Source organism: Centropristis striata, chromosome 12 (assembly GCF_030273125.1).
Source record: "Centropristis striata isolate RG_2023a ecotype Rhode Island chromosome 12, C.striata_1.0, whole genome shotgun sequence".
NCBI classification, from domain to species: Eukaryota; Metazoa; Chordata; class Actinopteri; order Perciformes; family Serranidae; genus Centropristis; species Centropristis striata.
Genome location: NC_081528.1, coordinates 20,876,343 through 20,897,406, shown reverse-complemented (window position 1 = coordinate 20,897,406; position 21,064 = coordinate 20,876,343). Strand labels below are relative to the sequence as shown.

The 21,064-nt window shown below is 38.0% G+C and overlaps 1 protein-coding gene across 1 annotated transcript; it reads right to left on the bottom strand.

Moving 5' to 3' along the window:
• Positions 1 to 1,126: 1,126 nt before the first annotated feature.
• Positions 1,127 to 20,641, bottom strand: ints6l (integrator complex subunit 6 like). The gene is made up of 18 exons (XM_059346683.1): positions 20,401 to 20,641; positions 20,203 to 20,280; positions 16,032 to 16,181; positions 12,704 to 12,793; positions 12,352 to 12,535; positions 12,083 to 12,211; positions 10,623 to 10,786; positions 10,183 to 10,335; positions 9,894 to 10,026; positions 8,858 to 8,952; positions 8,632 to 8,742; positions 8,256 to 8,471; positions 8,010 to 8,136; positions 6,349 to 6,491; positions 5,997 to 6,228; positions 4,745 to 5,125; positions 3,624 to 3,717; positions 1,127 to 2,973 (listed from the first exon to the last, which is right to left on the bottom strand). Exons 1-18 carry the CDS (start codon positions 20,509 to 20,511, stop codon positions 2,871 to 2,873), a joined length of 2,694 nt encoding a protein of 897 aa, XP_059202666.1. The 5' UTR covers positions 20,512 to 20,641; the 3' UTR covers positions 1,127 to 2,870.
• Positions 20,642 to 21,064: the final 423 nt, after the last annotated feature.

Below are 21,064 nucleotides of genomic sequence, written 5' to 3'. Positions count from 1 at the left end.
GCAGAAATTCCAACCAATAAAGTTGTAATTCTGGGAATCAATGGAGTGTTTGTGGAGGAAGATGTGTGTTTGTGTGTTTGTGTGTTTGTGTGTGTGTGTGTGCGTGTGTGTGTGTGTGTGTTGGGGGTTGGAGGATTCATCTCTAAATGATGGACACCAACAGCTGCGTTAACTGAACTCATGTTCTATTGCTGTAATGGCAGGTAAGAGGATAATAATGCTCGATCAATAAACCAGACACACAACTGTCTTTTTAATGCTGGTGTCCATCAATTCCAGCTTTAAAAGGCCCTAGTATGTGAAGTTGGACAGCTGTAACAAAATGGACCCATTTTTAAAAAGCCAATTCATTATTATTCAGGTGAAGATGTGCAGGTTCATCTTTTTTGGACTTTTGCACTGAAATTATGCTTATTAAGGATGGGCGATATGACAAAATAAACCATGAGTTAGGTACTTTATTGACCAGATTAGCCTAAAATTTCCATCTGGGTACTTTTAATCTTTTTCAATTAATATTCAGAAAATTGACAATATACAGTCATGGAAACATTATCAGAACAACCTTGTTTTCTTCACTTTATTGTTCATTTTTAATGTCTGTTACAACTAAATGTGCATTTGTTTGGATAAATATAATGGGAACAACAAAAATAGCTCATGAGAGTTTAATTTAAGAGCATGGTTTTATTGATAATAACCAAAATCATTATCAAGAAAACCATGGAAAATGTCTACATATCAGCTCTGAAATTAAACTATTATGAGCTATTTTTCTTGTTATCATTATATTTGTCCAAACAAACGTACCAGACATTAAAATGAACGAGAAATTGAAGAAAAAAAGTGTTCTAATATTTTTTCCATGACTATATATATATCAAAATATATTGCTAGTACTTCATATAATAAGCTCATAGAATTGTCCATATTGCCCACCCCTAAGGCTAAATCATGTCAGTATCAGCTGATAAGGCGCGGAAAAAAGTAGATAACGGTATGAGTTTTATTAAAAATACAAAATAAAAAGGGGGCATCAGTGCTAGGGCTGGGTATCAGTATTTAATACCTTTAAGGTAGCAACCAGAACAACCCAGTACCAAGTAGTACTGAAACTTCTCAGTCAATCACCACTAGGCCTGTCACGATAATTACTATATCGACTTATCGTTCGATATATAAAAATGGACACGATAGTTTTTTTCTGGACTCGATATTTTGTCATTTACATGCTATTTTGTGCTTTTTTGTGTTGTGTTTAAAGTAAAGCTGCAAATGTTTGACAAAAAAACTATTTCCCAAGCAGCCATTCCAGTGTTTATGTTATTTTAATAATAAAATAATACAATACATAATGATTATCTCAGTGCAATGTTTTGTTAACACAGCCTGAGAGTCTATTTAATATTTTGGTTGTAGTTTATTTATTTAGGTTTTATTTATCTCGGATATTTTAGTATTTCTTCTCCACATTTCAATTCCAATGTTTAATATTCTTGAGAATTAAAAATGTATTGCTGTGGAAAAGGATATACTTGCTATACTATGCTCTAATATCATTATAAAACTAAAACAACATCGATACTACGATACTATCGTTTATCGTAGGGCTGGGCGATATATAGATATAAAAAATATATCGATATATTTTTAAATGAGATATGGAATTAGACCATATCACACATCTCGATATAGTTCAAATTTGCACTGTGATCCTTGTTAAAGACAAGCTGCTGCTTTTATTTAATATATTTTTGTATTTAAATGTGCACTTTATAGACCTTTGATTTTATAAAATGTATATTCCTGTTGTTAGACAGTATTTATGTTCACTTAAATAAACAGCTTCAACAAAACTACTTGTGACGTGTCATATTTGGCTTTGACTATGACTGGACATTTGCTCTCTCTTTGCAATAAAAATATCGGGATACATATCGTATATCGATATTCAGCCTAAATATATTGGGACATGACTTTTGGTCCATATCGCCCAGCCCTAGTTTATCTTGATAGCTTCTGGGAAAATATATATCGTCCTAAAAAATGTGTTATCGTGACAGGCCTAGTCACCACAAGTGCAGCAGCAACAACTTGTACAGTCTATATGGTGTTAATGTCGAGTGTGTAGCTGGCAGTCCAGACTGTAATGAATTTGCATAAAAATAATTTCTGTGTGGAAGAAAAAGGGGTGGCAGCATTTTACGCAACTTCCATTCACATGATCGGTATCTAATGAAGGAGAAAAACAGGTTTAGTACTGTGTTGGTATGGGGATCACTGGTATTGGTGTTCTTTAAATGACACCCAGCCCTGATCAGTGCAGCCTTTCTGTAGATATAACACTCAGAATATGACGTTGACCTGCAATATTTTCTCACTCATAGAAAAAAATGGTTGCAGTCTTACAAACACTTTTATCAGACCAGCTGAAGAAAGGTCTGCTTGTAAGGAATAACAGGAATGTACCTGTCCATTTGAGGAGCTAACAGCTTATTATGCATCTCTCTGACAGAGTGAGTGTGTGTGTGTGTAACGAATGAATGTGTCGATACAGACAAAAGCCCTATGGGACGTATAAGGCATCTGTCAATATGAAGAGGATTATACTTTCCTCATCCTCAGTGGATCCGTCCTAAAGGCCCCCCCTCCAGTTAAACCCTCTAACAGGATGTGACGTAACAGCACAGGGACAGTGGGAGCATCTGCTATCAGTGCATTTGTCCTTCTCCCCCTTCCTTCAGTTCCTCAATTTGTCGCTTTGAGGCCGCTCAACAAGGACGTCTGTCTTTTTATGATGGTGAAACAATCAACAAAATAAAAGCTTTATTCCCTTTTTTCGAGTAACAAAAGGAAATCTGTCTTCACCACTAACTGCCGTGATCGTTGGGAAGCTGTGAGGGTGTTGCCGGCTTCGCCTCCAACTCAGCGAGGGACATCTCCAGCTGCTGGATCAGCACCCGCTTCTTGAATCTGAACCACAGAGGCAAAGGAAGTTAGAGAGAAGACAATAAATCTCAATAAATTAGAATTTCATAGGAAAGTTTATTTATGTCAGTAATTCAATTGAAAAAGTGGAAATACCACATTATATAGATCCATTACACACAGAATGAAACATTATATTTAATATTATATTATATATATTTAATTTCTTCTAATTATAATGATCATGGCTTACATTTAATGAAGACCTAAAATTCAGTGTCTCAATTTTTTTTTTTTTTTTTTTTAAAGATCATTTTTTTTGGGCATTTTACATGCTTTATTGAAAGCGAGAGACATATAGAAAGGGGGTGACAGAGGGACATGCGGTAAAGGGAGCTCAGGCCGGATTCGAACCCGGCTCCACCGCAGCGAGGACTGTAGCCTCTATACATGGGGCGCCTGCGTAACCCACTACGCTACGGACCACCCGTCTCAATTTTTTTTAATATTACAAAAGACCAATTTTTAAAAAGTATGTTTAATATGGAAATGTTGGCCTCTGAAAAGTATGTCATCTATATGACTCAATACTTGGTTGGTGCCGTTTGACTTGAACTACTGGAAATTGATTTTTACATGATGTTCTAATTTATTGAGATGCAGCTGTAAGTGTAAAATGAGTGATTGTTTCTTACCTGACGGCCTCTTTGATAGCATGTTGGATGAAGTACTTTTGAACATTAACTGGTCCTTTCACCTGCTGCAGTAGACCCAGTATTGCCTCGTAGTCTGAAAAAACACAAAGACAGTAAATAAAGGGCCAAATGTTACAATACTGTAAAGCACTTTATCAGATTAGATAGGATAAAATAAGGTATGACTTTGTTTATCCCGCAGTGGGGAAATGTAGTTGTCACAGCAGCTTAAGGTACAAACGCATAGATATAGGAGACAGAATAAAGAATATAAAAATAAGACATATTCATATATTCTATATACAATATATACATACAGCCATTGTTTTCCTCAATTTCTTGTTCATGTTGATGCCTGGTACAACTAAAGGTACATTTGTTTGGAAAATGTAATGATAAAAACAAGAATAGCTCATAAGAGTTTAATTTAAGAGCTGATATCTAGACATTTCCATGGTTTTCTTGATAGTGATTTTGGTTATTATTAAGAAAACCATGGAAAAATGTCTAGATATCACCTCTTAAATTAAACTCTTATGAGCTATTTGTGAAAACAAATGTACCTTTAGTTGTACCAGGCATCAAAAGAAAGCAAGAAAGCAAGGAGAAAACAAGGGTCTAATAATTCTTTCCATGAATGTGTCTCTTTTAAACGCTTTAAATGTTTTGTGTAAAGCACTTTGAATTGCCCTGTTGTTGAAAGGTGCTATACAAATAACTCGCCTTGCCTTAGTCAATCACAGCATATAATGTATTGAATTAATCTGCAGGTGCTCCAGTTAAATGTTAGACGAAACTTTTCAATAGATAAAATATAGATAATCCATGACAAAGGCCAAGATGTGACCTGAAACAGGCTTGTTTTTAGCCTGGGTGCCTTCTGGTGTTTTGGTTTCATGAGAGAGCATGTTAACTGGTGACTCTCAGCTGATGTGTCATTATTTGTCATAGTGACAGCAGCTGTTGAAACCACAAACAGAACACGTAGGTCCTTCAATGTGCATGAAAATATAAAGCTGATTAGTGAAGTAGCATACGAGATCAGCTGCAGACTGACAGGCAGACGCCTGGCAGAGGCGATAATGAATGTAGTGTGAAATGCTGCACTGGTTCATACTCACTCCGCCCGGGTTTGCGGACCTCCTTGATGACCTGACTTCTCAGTTCTGCCTGGCTGCCATCTAGGGGGGCGATGAATATGGTCTCCAGCACTGCAGGGTCAGCTTCAGTGTCCTCTATCTGGCTCTGTGGACTCAGTCGGTCACAGTTGTGTTTCTCCTCCAGCTGCTGCTCATCCAGAGGATCTTCTGCTAATCTCTCCTCGGTCATGTCGACGTCCTCTTCCTGATCTGCTTCTACCAGCCCGGCCTTCTCCTCTAGGCTCAGTGAAGGTGGCGTCTCTGCTACAGCGTCTATCTCGGCGGGCCAGATCTCCCTCGTCTCAGGCTCTAGAATCCCGTCACCGTTACTCTCAGACACTACCGCGTTGTTGCCATCCACTCCTGACGGCGCAACAAGTAAAAATTATTACTCACTGCCATTTGTGCAACATTTTTCAACCAGTTCATTATAGGTACAGTCATGGAAAAAAATATTAGACCACTTTTTTCACTCAATTTCTTGTTCATTTTAATGCCTGGTACAACTAAAAGTACATTATATTCTATTAAAAGGGATGCTAGATGGCAATGAGGGAAACTGGCTAACTGATGTTTTTGGGTTATAAGGCAGGACATTAATTTACTTATAATTATTATTATTTTTAATCATCAAAAAAATATAGCATTTTCTCTCGAAATGGAAATTGAGATTTTTGTAAAAATTGTTTTTTTTTTAGTTTTTAGTTTACTTCTTTTCTTTCCAGATGTGTATTTGCTACATCACTGTCAATTGTAATGGGACAGATCATTTTCATAGTATTGTCTGTATTACATAATAAGTAGTTGGATATTTGTTTTTTGTGGCCACAGTGTGTCGTTTGTTGTTTTTGTCTATGTTGGAAAATGCAATAAAAATATATTTTTTTAAATCAAATAAAAAAAAAGTACATTTGTTTGGACATATATAATGCTAACAACAAAAATAGTTCATAAGAGTTTAATTTAATAGCTGATATGTAGACATTTTCCATGGTTTTCTTGATAAAGATTTTGGTTATTATCAAGAAAACCATGGAAAATGTCTAGATATCAGCTCTTAAATTAAACTCTTATCAGCTATTTTTGTTGTTATAATTACATTTCTCCAAGCAAATGTACATTTAGTTGTACCAGGCATTAAAATAAACAAGAAATTGTGGGAAAAAAGTGGTCTAATGATTTTTTTCCATGCCTGTACAATAAAACCTGTATTCTAGGTACATCTTAATGTTACCTTTGTGCTGTGGGATGGGTTTGAGGAGGTTCTGCTGCCCTTGGACCCCTACCGGAGTCTTCCCCACCACCACATGGTTGGTGCTCGCTGGTGGAGTCTGAGGCCGCCGCAGCAACGGAGACATGCTCCGCCTTCTCTTCATCGTAGTACTCGAGTTGGAATCGTTGGAATTTCCTCTTTTCTTATTCTGAGGGCCCGCTACAAACTCATCCGCCTCGTCGATCATCATCCCCTGAGGCAAACACACGGGAAAACAAAATATTAAAGAATGAAAGGACTATGTCTCTTTAAAAAAACACATTTTGCATTGGTATATTATATTTACTAGTATTATGTGTTGATGTAGTTTTACCTTCTTGTCCTGCTTGAAAGGATTCCCAAATGTGTGCAGCCGTTTAGGTTGGTCAGGGTCGATCTCTCTCAAAGGAGACGGCATCATTTTTAGGTACTCCTGATAGTTTCCCATCTGAGCTACTGGGATACTGTGCAAATAGTCTGAAAACCACAGGAAATATTATTAGTATTTTTAAATCACAAGTCCCCAAACAGCCCATAGCAGCACCCACAGGACTGTTTTACCTTATGATGCCTTATCTATTTGGTCGTTATGGCATGTACACTGCTAAAAAGGTGTGTCTAAAAACAAGATAAAAACACTAAATCTGAGGGAAATGATCTTGCTGCATGGACAGATAATTTCACTTGACAATATTTCTTAAATTAAGATTATTAAATCTAGAAATAAGCATGTTGTACACTTAAAATAAGAACGTTTTTTTTTTATCTTGGTAACAAACAAATAATTGTCAGTGCACTCTGCTCGGGCCAGTTAATCGCTGCTTGCAGCTTTAATTTAATTAAGTTAATTTCTTATTTTAAGCGTTCAACATGCCTTTTTTTTTCTAGATTTAATAATCTTAATTTAAGAAATCTTGTCAAGTGAAATTATCTGTCCATGCAGCAAGATCATTTCCCTCAGATTTAGTGTTTTCATCTTGTTTTTAGACACACCTTTTTTGCTGTGTATTGTTTGAAAGTAATTGTAGTTATGTTTTTGTTATACTAGATTCACAACTTAATTCCTGTTTTTGACTAAATGAAAAGCCATTGTGGATGCATTAATAAAGTGAGTTTAAGGAGTAACCTAATTTATTAGTAACATCATTTGTTTGATATTTCTCAGATAAGTTATATTCTCTATTGTATATCATTGTATAGAAAAAAATCATCCAACAATCCATGTCTTAGTCATCCATCCTATTGTTGACCATGCAGTGAAACCGCTGTGACTAAATAAATAGTTGGAACGGCATCCTGGATCCTGTTTAAATGTGCACCACATCAGATGTTCACTGAACCAACATCACCACACCAAACAGTCTCTTTCAAGTATTGACAAAGTTTAGTATTTAGTGATTTTAGTATCATTTATGTTTAATAAATGGCAGCTGCTAACTGTGCACATCTCAGTGCAGAGATTAGATTCTATTGGACACATACAGTCATGGAAAAAATATTAGACCGCCTTTGTTTTCTTCAATGTCTTGTTCATTTTAATGCATGTTACAATTAAAGGTACATTTATTTGGACAGATATAATGATAACAACAAAAATAGCTGATAAGAGTTTAATTTAAGAGCTGATATCTAGACATTTTCCATGGTTTTAACCAAAATCATGATCAAGAAAACCATGGAAAATGTCTAGATATCAGCTCTTAAATTAAACTCCTACCTGCTATTTTTGTTGTTATCATTATATTTGTCCAAACAAATGTACCTTTAGTTGTACCAGGCATTAAAATGAACAAGACATTGAAGAAAACAAGGGTGATCTAATATTTTTTTTCACAACGGTATGTGTGCAATAGAATAGATGTTCTTATAACTGCCTTGCAACATGAAATATGATTATTTAAGACTGCAGTTAGTTGTTAAACTTGACTTTCGAGCCTGATTTCATCAGTTAAAACTAACAATAACAACATTACATTTTCAGATAAGGTTTTATACCTTCGTCTTGCCCTCGGATCAGTTTTTGTGACGTCCGTAGCAAATTGGAGCGCATTCGTGTGAGTTGATCCAGGAGGTTCCGTCTCGGGATGTCGTAGGCATTTCGATAAGCTTGAGGTTTTAGATCCTGTGAACACATCAGCATATTTAGTCTCGGACTAAAAACCCATCGAATGTTCCAATTTTTTCACTGTAACTTTCCCTCCCACATAAAGTCTGTCATGCTTTTTTTTTTCTGAAACCCACCTTGTTGAGCAGGGCGATCTGGAAGCCAGCAAACTCTTTGAAGTTGATGTCCACCAGGCGAAGAGGCCCCTCCCCGGTGATTCCCTGCAGCAGCTGCTTAAAGTCCCGCCGGTGTGCCAGAGACAGAGAGCTGCAGTGGTTCTTCACCTTTATGCCTGTTTCCTGGGGAGCCTTCTTCCCCACTGACACAATTAGACGATCTGATTCCATCTTTGCCTTTATAGCAGCAAAACATAGAGCAGACACACGTCAAAGCATTTTTGGTAAATTTTTCTTTTCATACTTAACCTCACTCATCCTTCAACTCCTCCACCACATAACAGAACAAAGTTGAAATGTTTTCCTCATGTTTGGGTGGTAAAGTCAAAGTGTTTACCTGCTGGCTGAGCTTCTTCAGGTAAGAAATAACACTATAGCTCAGGCCACAGTCCATGGTGTCTGCAATAAGATTAGGTGCACCCATCATCCTCAACGCCTTTTTTAAGGGCTGTCAGAAAAAAATAGTAAAAGGAAATTGTGGATGTTATTTACATGCAGAAAGAATATAACTAGATGTATTGAACAGGCAGCATACTGTAAGTGACATAGTAGCGTTGGCTTACCAGAAGGAAGTACGGCGGCATCGTCTTCAGGTACATCTCAAAAGCCTGTCGCCACTTGAGGTTTGGTTTTAGTTTGTGCACTTTAAACAAATCATCTGGAAGGAGACACAGAAAGAGGGACTATTAGGTTTTTGCATTCTGGATCAGTGATCAGTCAGCTATTAATACCTAATACTCAGGTGTCTAAAACAAGCATCAAAACACACTAGGGGTGTTGAAAATAATTGTATAATCCAGATGTTGATGATCCTGAATCGATGCAGTGGCGGTCCATAAATCAATAATCAGACAGATAATGTGGGTAGTAGGCTAGGTCTATACTATGTATTTTGGTTTACAATTCAACTTGCTGTTGAATGAGGAGTACACTGCACTAGTATTCAAACTTCTCTTTGTTATCATTAATGTTTCTTACTACAGTTTGATGCTCTTTTAGTATTAATATCCTAAGCACATCTGCCGTCTGCTGTCTGCTAGACTAAAGTCATGTTTGTGATGTTTTCCATATTCAGGATCAGGAATGTCCTTAGAGCATTAGGACATTGTTAGAAGTTGCAACTTCACTCCAAAAGCCAACTACACATTTTGTAAAGCACTTTAAATAATAAAAAGTGAACCCACATTTATCAGACCACTAGTATTTAAAGTAAAAAAAAAATAGGATGTAGTGCATCTGGGAATCAAATCGAATCGTGGACTAGATAATAGTAGATAGATAATATCAAACTGAATCGAGAGACAAGTGAAGATGCACAGCCCTAAAACACACACTACTATTCATCCTGCTAAATATCTCATTACCCATCTATTTCCTGCACAGCATTATTGAAGATGAACTGTTCATGGAGTTGCTCTGTTTTAAGCACGTCACTTGTGATAATGTTTATAGCTGAAGATGATCAGGGCCAAAAGATGGAGATGATGATGAAGTGACCCAGAAAAGGAAAGCCTTTTTAAATTTAATATGAGCTCAGACCTACTGACCCAGAAGTTTTCAGGCCACTTTAAAAGAACTGTCTACTGCCAGGGGTCTTACCGAGGAGTGGGAGAAGAACTGGGTAGTTGTAAGGCATGACGAACAGGTTGACACAGGTGAGAGTGGTGCTGGCTTTAAGGTAGCCAAACGGCTGTCCCAGGTCAATTTGTTTCCCGCTGCTGTTGACAAACACCTGAGGGGGAATAAAGAGAATATTATAGATACATATCATTTTGGTTGTTGAGTTTGCAACCCCCATGTTTTTTGGTTTTCAGGAATTTCCTGGAAGCAACACCAGAGACAGTGGAAACGAGCCAATAACTGCTGGGTGTGTGAATATCTACCATACCTGCCAGCACATGTGTGGAGACTTCCTTTCCAAAATGAACTGGGTGAGTGGAGATGGCTCCAGTTCATACTTGTCAAAGGGAAGCTTGTCGATCACCATGGGCTCACAGTCCACACAAGAGAAACGCACCACAGGATGTGCAGAGCGAGGCGGCTGGGAGCACGAGATGGAGAGAAGAGAAGAAGTTGTTAAGATATATTCAGACCCATGTGATGACTTTACCAAAGCAACTGAAAATGGGTTTACAGTCACTGTTTATCATACTGGCTGTGAGTCAAAGTTTCTGACTAATTCAGACAGAGAGAGAAAGACAGACAAGGTGAAAGTGGAAGAGAAAGTTTGTGTTTTTAAGAGGTGACCAGCAGAATGACATATTTATATGAGAAAAGAATAACGAACACTTAAAGTGCTGCTGGGATATTTAAAGCCTCTCTGCTCACCAGGGTGGGAGAATTCTGGTCCGGCCAGAAGGACTCTGGTATGGGCCAATGCCCAACTGGAACCCCTGTTTTTGGGTTCGGTCGCACATAAATGAGTTTGTGGCAACTGTGCCACGGCTGTGGGCTGAAGGAGGACACAGGACGAGTAGAATCCACTGAGTTATCTGTGAAAAAAAATAAAATATATATATATATATATATAAGTGAGACCACATTTATCATCCAAATAACACAAACAATTAGTGTAAATATGAGAGCAACCATTGTCAAACAAACCCTGACTCACAGATATGAATAAGCTTTTATCTTTTTAAAAACATAAATGAGTTTAACTCTTGTGCATCCCTCTTGTGTTAGGGTCGGCTCCGACCCGTTTTAGGTTTTAAATGCATAAAAGTACCACACAACTTTTGTTTATTGCATCAAGGCTTTTTTAATTTGTCAGGAACCTCTATTGAAACAAAATAGAACAAAAAAATAAATTTCACTAAATTATAAAATGCCCTGCGGAAAATTATAACGTTTGTGTTGTTTAGTTATAATATAAGATTATAAAACATTATTAGGGAGATATATATACGCGTCCATATTGACCCGTAACACCACAGACGTAACTATAGTTAATATTAAAATAAAACATTTATTTGAGATGTCTTCTAATACCGCTCAGTAATAGTGAGATAACATAACAATCTTTTATGTTATATAATCTCTTGAGGTTCATTTTAACATTTTTTAAAATTGAAAACAAGGGGTATGCTGTCAAAAGAAAGAAAACACCTAAAATATTAAAGCTAATCTTTTCATGGATAAGAAAGCCTAACAAGGTCACACAGAGGTTCAGCGTTCGTACACTTTAGCAGTGGTCAAATTCAAGCGTTTTTCATGGACTTTCAAGGTCCATTTTCAAGCTTTTCCAGTATCTTACACCTGTTGTAAATTACATGTTTTATATGAGTGCTTACATACTAAAAGGGGGAGATTTCACTTAACCACACCAACAGCGATGGTATTACACTTTTAGGAGGAACGGTCTTCATTTAAGATAGGCTTGTCATTATTTTTTACATTGAACATGTGATTATCTATAGTCTATAGATGGATAGAGTCAGATTGCAAGAGGAAATAAAGTACGAATTTCTAAACCTTGAAAATACAACTTTTAAATTCAAGCATTTTCAAGGATTTCAAGCACCCGTACGAACCCTGGAGGTAAGAAACAAATTGGATGATAAATAATTCTTTTGAGGGTATTTTTTGATCATTTAAGACACGGGTCAAAACCAAACCATTAACATGAGAGATAGTAACAGAAAGCTAACATAAGACGAAGGTTTAGTTGCTCTGATGTAATTCGAGAATAAAAAAAATCCATGTCAAGAAACTGTTTAAAAATATAAATCAAAATTATTGTCCACTTTGTCTGCATTCCCTTTTTTGTTGCTCTGTGTGCTGCTCACCTTCCCCAACGAGAGGCGGATCTGGCCCTGCCTTCTCAAAATTAATGACAACCCCACTTTGAACCTTTTGGACCAGAGACTCCAGACACTGGTTCAGCATCCTCTGTGTCCGCACACAGTACGATCGCCCTGAGAGAAAGACAGCAGGCACAATGATCTTATATAACAGAATCAATAATGAGTAAAGACATCAGTAATGATTCTAAAAATAAACGGTGGTGTGAATACAGTAACCATGTTTGGGTTGCCAAAATAAGAAAAACACCAACCTCCAGTGACTTCACACATCTGGGTGATGGCAGACTCGTCTGTGGGGACGCTGCCAAGCTGCTCAGTGTCTGGGGTGGCTGCTCCCGGCAGCCTCAGCACCAACGCAAACAGACGCTGGTCCCAGCGAAAGGGCTCCTTCGTCAGCTCGCTGCCTGCCAATGGAGAGTTCAGAGGCAGGTGCAGCTACACAACAGACAGGGTGAAGGAAGAAAAGGACGATGGGAGAGGAGTTATATATGTAAAAAACAACACAAAGGTCATCATCTGCACAGTTTATAAACTATACCAATCATGTTACTCATTACTACAAACAGTACATAGAAGCACTGCTGCACTTGTTTGTGATCTCACCTCATCTGGCACCCCAGAGCTGTGTGTGAGCTTGTTCCCATCAGTGATAGTGATGATCACAGATGGCTCGAGGAAGAAGGGGTTACGGCCCTGAGACAGAAACAAAAACATTCAGCAGTTACATCCAGGTTCAAGCAAACAGTGACCCCATTTATTCTGTCTAGTCTGCTTTATTTTCTTCACACTGTCCTGTGTTTACCCCACCTAAAACATAAAATGTAACTGCTCTCTTGTGCTTACGGCAATGGAAAAATAACAGACTGTATAACAGAAGTGGACATAGTCTCCATGTTTGAAAAATTAACTTAATGCGGTAGTACTGTAAAGCTGTATTCTCTCTAATGGCCAGCAGGGAGCGACTCCACTGGTTGCAAAATAAGTGTGATTTTATAGAGAGCAAACAAAGTGTTTTTGTAGGCCAACCCCGACGTAGCATCTCCATGGGATCTATTGAGAATTCTCCTATGTGATTTTTGCATTGGATTTTGGATCATGGCAGAAAATGTGGCAAACACACGTTTCTGATGCTGATGTTTTGTTCAGCAGGATAATCTTCACAAACAAACACCACTTTTATGTTATGTTGTATGTTAAGCGTTAATGCAGCCGACAGAAATAAAAAGCTAACATTATGCTATAGTGAACTACACCACGGTCGCATGATGTAAACATAAGAGCCATTATGCTTTAGACAGTCTCCGACAAGCTAACCACCAGTTTTGAAACCGTAGCCTAATAAAGTGTATCTATCGAATCTATAATCTACAAGAGTTTGCAAAAGCACTGAAAAGCACGACTAGAGGCTGTGAGATGGACTAGTGAGAGAGTTCCTGTCTGTGTCAAGTGTGATGACGTCTAAACTCCCCGACAACCACTGTAGTCTCATTTAACCACTTGTTAGCAACCGCCTGTTTAAGGACACGTAAAAACTCCAAAATTCACAAGTGGGGATATTTACTAACTTATTTTATGTCGTACAACAATACATGAACATCTCTTCAGCTTGTGTTAACCACAGACCTTATTTCAGGTCTCTTACCACCAACACATTCAAAATCCTTATTGAGTTTGAGAGGTTAGACCCCAAGGTGATAAAAATTTAACTTGCTTCCTGGTATAAGAACTCATCCCTGTGATGCCCTATAGAAGTCCATGCTAAAATTACCCAGTTTCTAACTTGATCCATTACCCCAGTAAACATTTTTATGAGGTTTGGTCTCATTTGCAAGTCTTCTTCAACACAGCATGATGTTCATTTTGTAAATTATGGTTCGTCAGAGGTATTCTAGGAACGTCCATCTGGTTAGAGGCCCTTGGGTGGAAGAGTACACGTTGGAGAGATTATATATCTTGTCTTGCCTGAAAAAGCTTCAGTGTTTCCCCTGGTAGAGCAAAAACATTGCTTGAGGGAGGGACGTACGTCTGGAATACCTTGTCTGCTTGATTTGATAGAGTTGTTTTTGGGTGACGGTGACGGCCAAAGTGCCAAACTTGAGGTGTCAAAATGTTAGACGGTATGCCAAAATGGCTGATTACTTCTTTAACACAGTCTATGGGCAAAATACAGGTACACACAGTATTTGGTCTGGTACCATCTTCACACCTCTTATTACCTCCTGAATACTAATATCAACTGTGTTTCGCAAGTTTGTAATCTTTGTCTTTTGTCAGAATGCATCTGTGAGCTGTGGAGTGTCCTTGTGCTACTCGTTAAGGACAGAGGCCTCCACCACTGTGCCGCAGGGGTCAGCCTTGTCTTTTCAAACACTCACAGAATGCCTAAGTAGATTCACACACGCGCGGTGCACACGACTTGTGATGCTTCTTGAGCGTAGTAATCTTTCTCTGCCTTTAAGCGGCGGTTTGAAGAGACAGTGCGTGAGAGGAGCTGATGATGGTGCTAACTGAGGAAGACGGAGTGGATTACGCTGCAATCAAAAGTCAATACTCTCGTCTTTGTCTCAAGGTAAAGGAATAAAGAACAGATAAAGGCCTCTTATCATGTATTTTACTCATGTGTTGGCTGTATTAGAAAAACCTTGTTTTACACTCAGTTACTAGCTGGTTTGTCAGAACTAATTTTGTTTTGTGGAGATCAGCTTAAAAATAATACCAGTATTAAACTTTTAATTAAAGGCTCAGTTTTAGCACCTGTCTCTTTATGCCTGCCTTTTGAAAAGGGCCCAGTCTGCTCTGATTCACTTACAAGAAAAATAGGACGCGCATTTACAAAAGCTAGTTCTCAAATCATGGCTGGAGATACTCAGATCAGCTTGCATGGGACATAGGAAGGGGAACCAAATCTGAATGGTTTATTTAATCCATCCCATGTTATCTGATTTATGTAGCCCACAAAAAACTGACTGGGTTATCTTATTTTACAGTTTGTAGGTTGGTTAGCACTCCAGATACCTACATGTATGTGAACATGCACTGCAAATTTTCTAAAAATATGTCATGTTTTTAACACTTGTTCTATAAAATGTCTGAAAATAGGTACCAAAGTGACACTTTGGTACCTTTGCTTGATAAACGACTTAAATTACGGCTGGGCGATAAAATGATATAAAAGATATATCAATATATTTTTATGTGATATGGAATTAGACCATATCGCATATATTGACATAGTTCAAAGTAGTTGATCCTTGATCCAGGCCAGCTGCTTTATATATAAATGCTGCCCTAACTAGGGTTTTGTCATATTTAGTTCTTTTATAATGTTTGTTATTCTTTTCTAAGATAAATATATTTATTTCAGAAAAAGTTTGGCCTATTTTATTTCATAGCCTATTTTTATTTAAGATATTTTTTAAAATTTAAATGTGCACTTTATGGAGCTTTTATTTATATATATAAAAAAGGTACTCCTGTTGTTATACAGTATTTATGTTCACTTAAATAAATGGTTTCAATAAAACTACTTGTGACATGTTATATTTAAATTTGACTGAACATTTGCTCTCACTTTGTGATAAAAATATCAGGATATATATTGTATATCGATATCGCCCAGCCCTAACCTAAATCATTTAAAAAATATTTGATTGATTTTTCTAAAGATTGACAAGGAATTGACTCATTGTTTCAACTCTTTTGGAAACCACTGAAACTACTCTGGATACTATGGAGAGTTTCACTTCTTTATACACAGTTTCAATGGAATTTCATTACTAGGCAGCTTGCACTTTAACTTCCCGTCAGCTGATTACATTCACATACACTGCATCAGGAGCTAGACTAGGACACTTTGGGAATGTTTATGCTAACAACTGTGACATGGTTATAGATGAGACAGCTGCTAAAGAAATGCATAATAGGACGTTACCTGTCCGTAGTTGTCGATGCCTGAGACGAGGCGGTTGAGGTTTAGCAGGTCGAAGGCTGTGCGGAGAGCGTGACCTAATGTGGTCAGCCCAGATGCCTGCAGGTTCTTCAACTCGCACATGAAGGTGGCATGGTTCTCCTTCCAGCCTGCCTGAAATACACACAGCACACAGACAGTGAATGGACTGTGCAGCAAGCAGCTATATAACTGAGAAGCAGAGGAGGCCTGAAGTTACAGTGCAGCCACAAACCAAAATAGATCCACACCCACAGATACCCAAACTGTGTAATTACAAAGACAAACAGACAGAGTTTTGTTCGCTGACGACCACAAACTGATTCATGTCCAGCATGTGACTGCCACCTTCAGTAAAAGGAGTGGAAATCTTAGCAATCCATTGACTATGTGCAACATGACATAACAGTAACCAGAAAATGAGATCAGCTTATGTCAAGCGTCTGGAAATGGAAGATAATATTGTTGAAATTCAGGCCCACATTTGAGCTGGATGGTGCTGTTTAAGAAAGAGTCGCATTTCATACATGACAAGCATCCAAAAATACACTTCCCACTGCTGCCTGTCCTCTGTGACGGAGATACACTCCCACAGGAGAGGATGTGGGTGTGTAACTGCTCTCGGGACTTTTCTCCGGCGGGGTCAAGTACCTTACTACTGCCGCTCCATGCTTAATCTAAGGATGACCTGCAAGCTTACCACTTCCTTCATCAGGAGAGGGAGGGGGAGAAGCTCAAGACTAAGAGAGAAAGTACTTGAAGCCACAGTGTGTCTACACATTTGCTCTTAATCAGGCCAGTGGGTAGGTTTTTTGGATTATCATGGGATATCATTCCAAAGCCAGGAATTTGGTGGAATTCCTAGGAAGGCTCAGAGTATTACATGACGTTAGATAAATATTATACAGACAAAACAATCGGCATCCAAACTGAAGGTGGAAACACACTCACATGGGTAATAAGCCAGACACAGACCCTTGTAGGCTAGTAGAAATGTAAGGCTTAGCTTGCACTCAATAATTCAGACTACAGAATATTTCTATCTTCCTCTCACCCAACCTCCTCTACTCTCCCTCTACATCAACAATTTATTGCCTCTGTTACTGTGCAATCAGAGTAGCCCCATTCAGTATAACCTTGTCCTTTCATCATAATTCTCAGTGCACAAAGCAGGCAGAAACAACAAAGGAGAAAGCAATGAAGACAAAGAGAGGAAGAGCAGAAGGAAGAGGAGTTGAGGACAGACTTAACAATGAGGGAATGGCCCTTCTTGGATTATTTGGCTCAAATGTTATACATGAAGATATGATATGGACTTGGCTAGAATTGCAAGGTGAATGACTGAGGGTAGTAGGAAGCACTACATGAACAGTTCGCCATGAACCCAATCCGACACATAGGCATAGAGTAACAGTAGCAAAATAAAAAAGTATGCAGTAATGCTTGAAGTTCTGCTGGTGCAGGGAGCTCAGCATGGTCCTTGTGGAGGTCAATAAAGAGCCACACACAGCCTGACTGTTATTTTGTACTGCTTTGAATATTACAACCTCCATGTAAGCACCCCTTTGCTACTGTAAAAAGATGCCACTACTATGAGGAGATCCCGTTCAAAGTGTTTTACGTGCACAAATTAAAATGTCCACAGTTTCCGTTGGCTATAATAATTCTGTTAGTTCCAAGTTTAATGCAAAATGTATTGTCGTATACCCAATAGAAACATGTTTCCTTGCACAATGAAAATCTTACTTTGCTGTCTGTCAGATGCTAGAGAAGACAGATAAAAATATATAAAAAATAGGATAGAAAAAGAACAATATGTGCAAATAAACAAAGATAAATATACATGTATGTAGATATACGGTTTTGCAAGAGAGAGGCAGGTACAGGTATAAATAGTCTTAAAGTGCAAGTTGTGCAGTATGCTGTGCAATAGTGCAAGTCAGACATAAGATGTCACTTACTGCAGTTAATTATAGCTTCTCTAAACAAACATACACTTCTTAAACAAAATAAAGTTCTAACTGATATATCACATTTGTGGGTGTAAAACACTGTGAATGTGATCTCATCATAGCAGAGGCATCTTTTTCAAGTAGCAAAGGGGTCATTCCATAAGTCAAAAAATCAGCCATACACCGGGGCATATATAAACCCATCACGTAAGAACCCATAATGAGCGCTTTTGCGCGTTTGTTTTGTTTTGTTTTTGCTTTTGCGTGTTTGTTTTGTTTTGCAAACAAACAAAACAAAACAAAATGGCTCTTACACCCCATTTCCAAAAAGTTGGGATGCTGTAAAAACCAATAAAAAATCAAAATGCAGTGATTTGCAAATCCTTTGTGACCTACATGCAACTGAATACAGTACAAAGACAATATTTAGTGCTTACATTGGGAAACTTTAGCATGTTATGAATATATACACTTTTTCTAAATTTGATTAATTCCATTTTTATTTACAGATTACACAGCGTCCCAACTTTCAGGAATCAGGAATTTACATTAGTTAATTTTAAAAAAGCATCAAACCTAAAACCCTTGTTGAAAATATACACTTAATATACTGCAATAAAAGTATTATGATAAAAGTTGTTTGTTTAAATTTCTATATGAGAAAAGGAGAAGTCACTTCTCTTTTTGCGTGTCTATAAAAAGTTAGGGTTATATTAATACCATTTTGCAAAACAAAATAGTTTAATTTCATTTTTTACCTAGCATGACAGAAGAAGCCCTTCTGTAGGATGCTAATAACAGTCTAGTCAAAAGTATAATTGAATACACAAATAACAGTGATTTATTTTAACTCTCTAATTAGCTGATAAAAAAACATATATATTTTTTACACCCTGAAGCACATGTTTTATTATTCAAACATCCAATTTTCTTTCCATCTTGCATAATTAGAAGTGCATCCATGGTGCCTAGGCTTGTAAATAAACAGTATGTAATACTATGCTATATTATTGTATAGTATGTATTTAAATGTCAAAAGATAGATTGTAATAAGATGCAGCTGGTGCACCACAATGCACTAAAATGTAGTATTATAAGTATTACGACACTAAAAAGTAGTACATGTGAGAAAGAAAGTAGTATATGTAATATAAAAACACAAAGTATAGAATTAACTAGTTGTTACAAGTACTTATTTTTCTGCAGTGTACTCTATAACATATGCTTCTGTGTCTATCTTTAAAATCTTACATCAGCCGCTGCTAATAAAGAGGAAGTAATCAATTACTTTCCGGCTCTGGCATCTTGTAATTTGATCATGAGACATGCAAACAATAAAAATGTGGCTTTACAAGGAAAGCGCACCCTTCTATGTGCTTTCAAGCATTAATGACATAAGCTGGACTAAGTACTGCAATGCATATTGTGTTGAGAGGAGTAAGAGTGTTGTTTATGGTCAGAGTTAGACAAGCCAAGAGATTGCTAGTACAGAGCCACCACTAAAGCAGATCAGGGACTTGAGGGGTTCATGTGAGTACTAAGGATTGTATTTTATTGGGCATGAAAGGCTAAGAGAGAGGTGTGTGCCAGCTCATAAAACAAGTCAATTGATTACTGGTGAGGATAGCTTTGCTGACATGAAGCCCATCAAATTATTGCAGTGATTCACAGGTTGTATGCTTGGTGTGTGTGTATGAAAACTAAGTGTTTGTATGCTGGGCCCATTATGCTCATAGTATCGGTATGACAAATGATTATCATATGAATAATGATAATTTTCTTCTAGCGAACTCGCATAAAAAAAAAATCTCATGATGAAGAGGGGCTTATCAACTTTCAGCCCAGGCTGGCCAATGGTAATGCGTGGATGATGCGAGGGGCGGAGTGGAGCATGATTGGCGGGCTCTTTGACCAATCGAGACGCTGTACTTTCAAAAAAAGAGCGACGTCATAGGCGATAATAAATCTCTCCGCCTCCATCTCAACGCCCGAGACTTTTCTCAACACAAAAGCAAAATGTCCGCTGGATGGTCGGAGGCAGTGCAGCTCCGGGTCTGCGGTTATTTGGAGCAAAAAAAAATGCCGTTTTTCGCCACCGGGAAGCCGCCCAGCTCTGACTACAAACCAGAAGGACATTAAAGTCTCACTGACAGAAAAATACGTTCGACTGGTGAAATGTAAACATTGTATCAGTTGCTAATTACCTTCACTCCGTATGGTGGATCATCGAATGTAACTAGCATGTACCTGTCGCCTCTACTAGCCGGGTCTCGGGCACGCAGCTGTCAAAAAAAGAAAACCAAAACAACATATATTAATTTCGACCGTTTTTGTCCAAGGAACCCTAAGCTAACCAAAGGTGCATTCTTGCTGAAAAAAGTCGGGGTAAAATCATTCTTTACCTTCATAAAGACCTCAACCGCGCCTTTAGCAACGTCCAGATACGTCGTACCCAAATAAGTGCGCTGATTCATAGAGGCGGACGTGTCTAACAGGAAAAGTAAAATAGGCATTTTAAATGTAAAGCCGCGGTTGTATGCTTTTCTAAAATTACTGTTATCCACATGTGACCTATCGTGCGGCCAAACAGTTCGCACATGTGTGTATATATTTGTTATAATAAGCCCCCCCTCCAGAAGAGGGCCGCTGCCTCTGCTCTCTCTCTATCTGCCTTTCTAGACCTCTGGCTCGGCTCGCGCTGTTCAACTTCTGCTCCTAACCGAATGGAACGCCCCGTTCCCTCCACTGCCACGCCATTGGCTGAGCCGGGTTCCACTTACCACGCCCCCTATAATATATAAATATATAATGAGGTCGAGATGGCGTGTGTTCAGTACATCCGCCTGCCGTTTCAATTGCTTTTATGCTAAACGGGTGGCTATTCAAAAGTACTGTCTATGGCTCTGGTGTGTGTATATTACTATGTATAATTCATATCATAGAGTAGCCTATCTGTCTGGCTTGAAACCAAATAACCTTACGTTAAAGCTGTATAGATCACATTTATAGACCTGGGATTTCTTGCAATACATTTCTTACAATTTCTCACATCCCGCCCCCCTTACA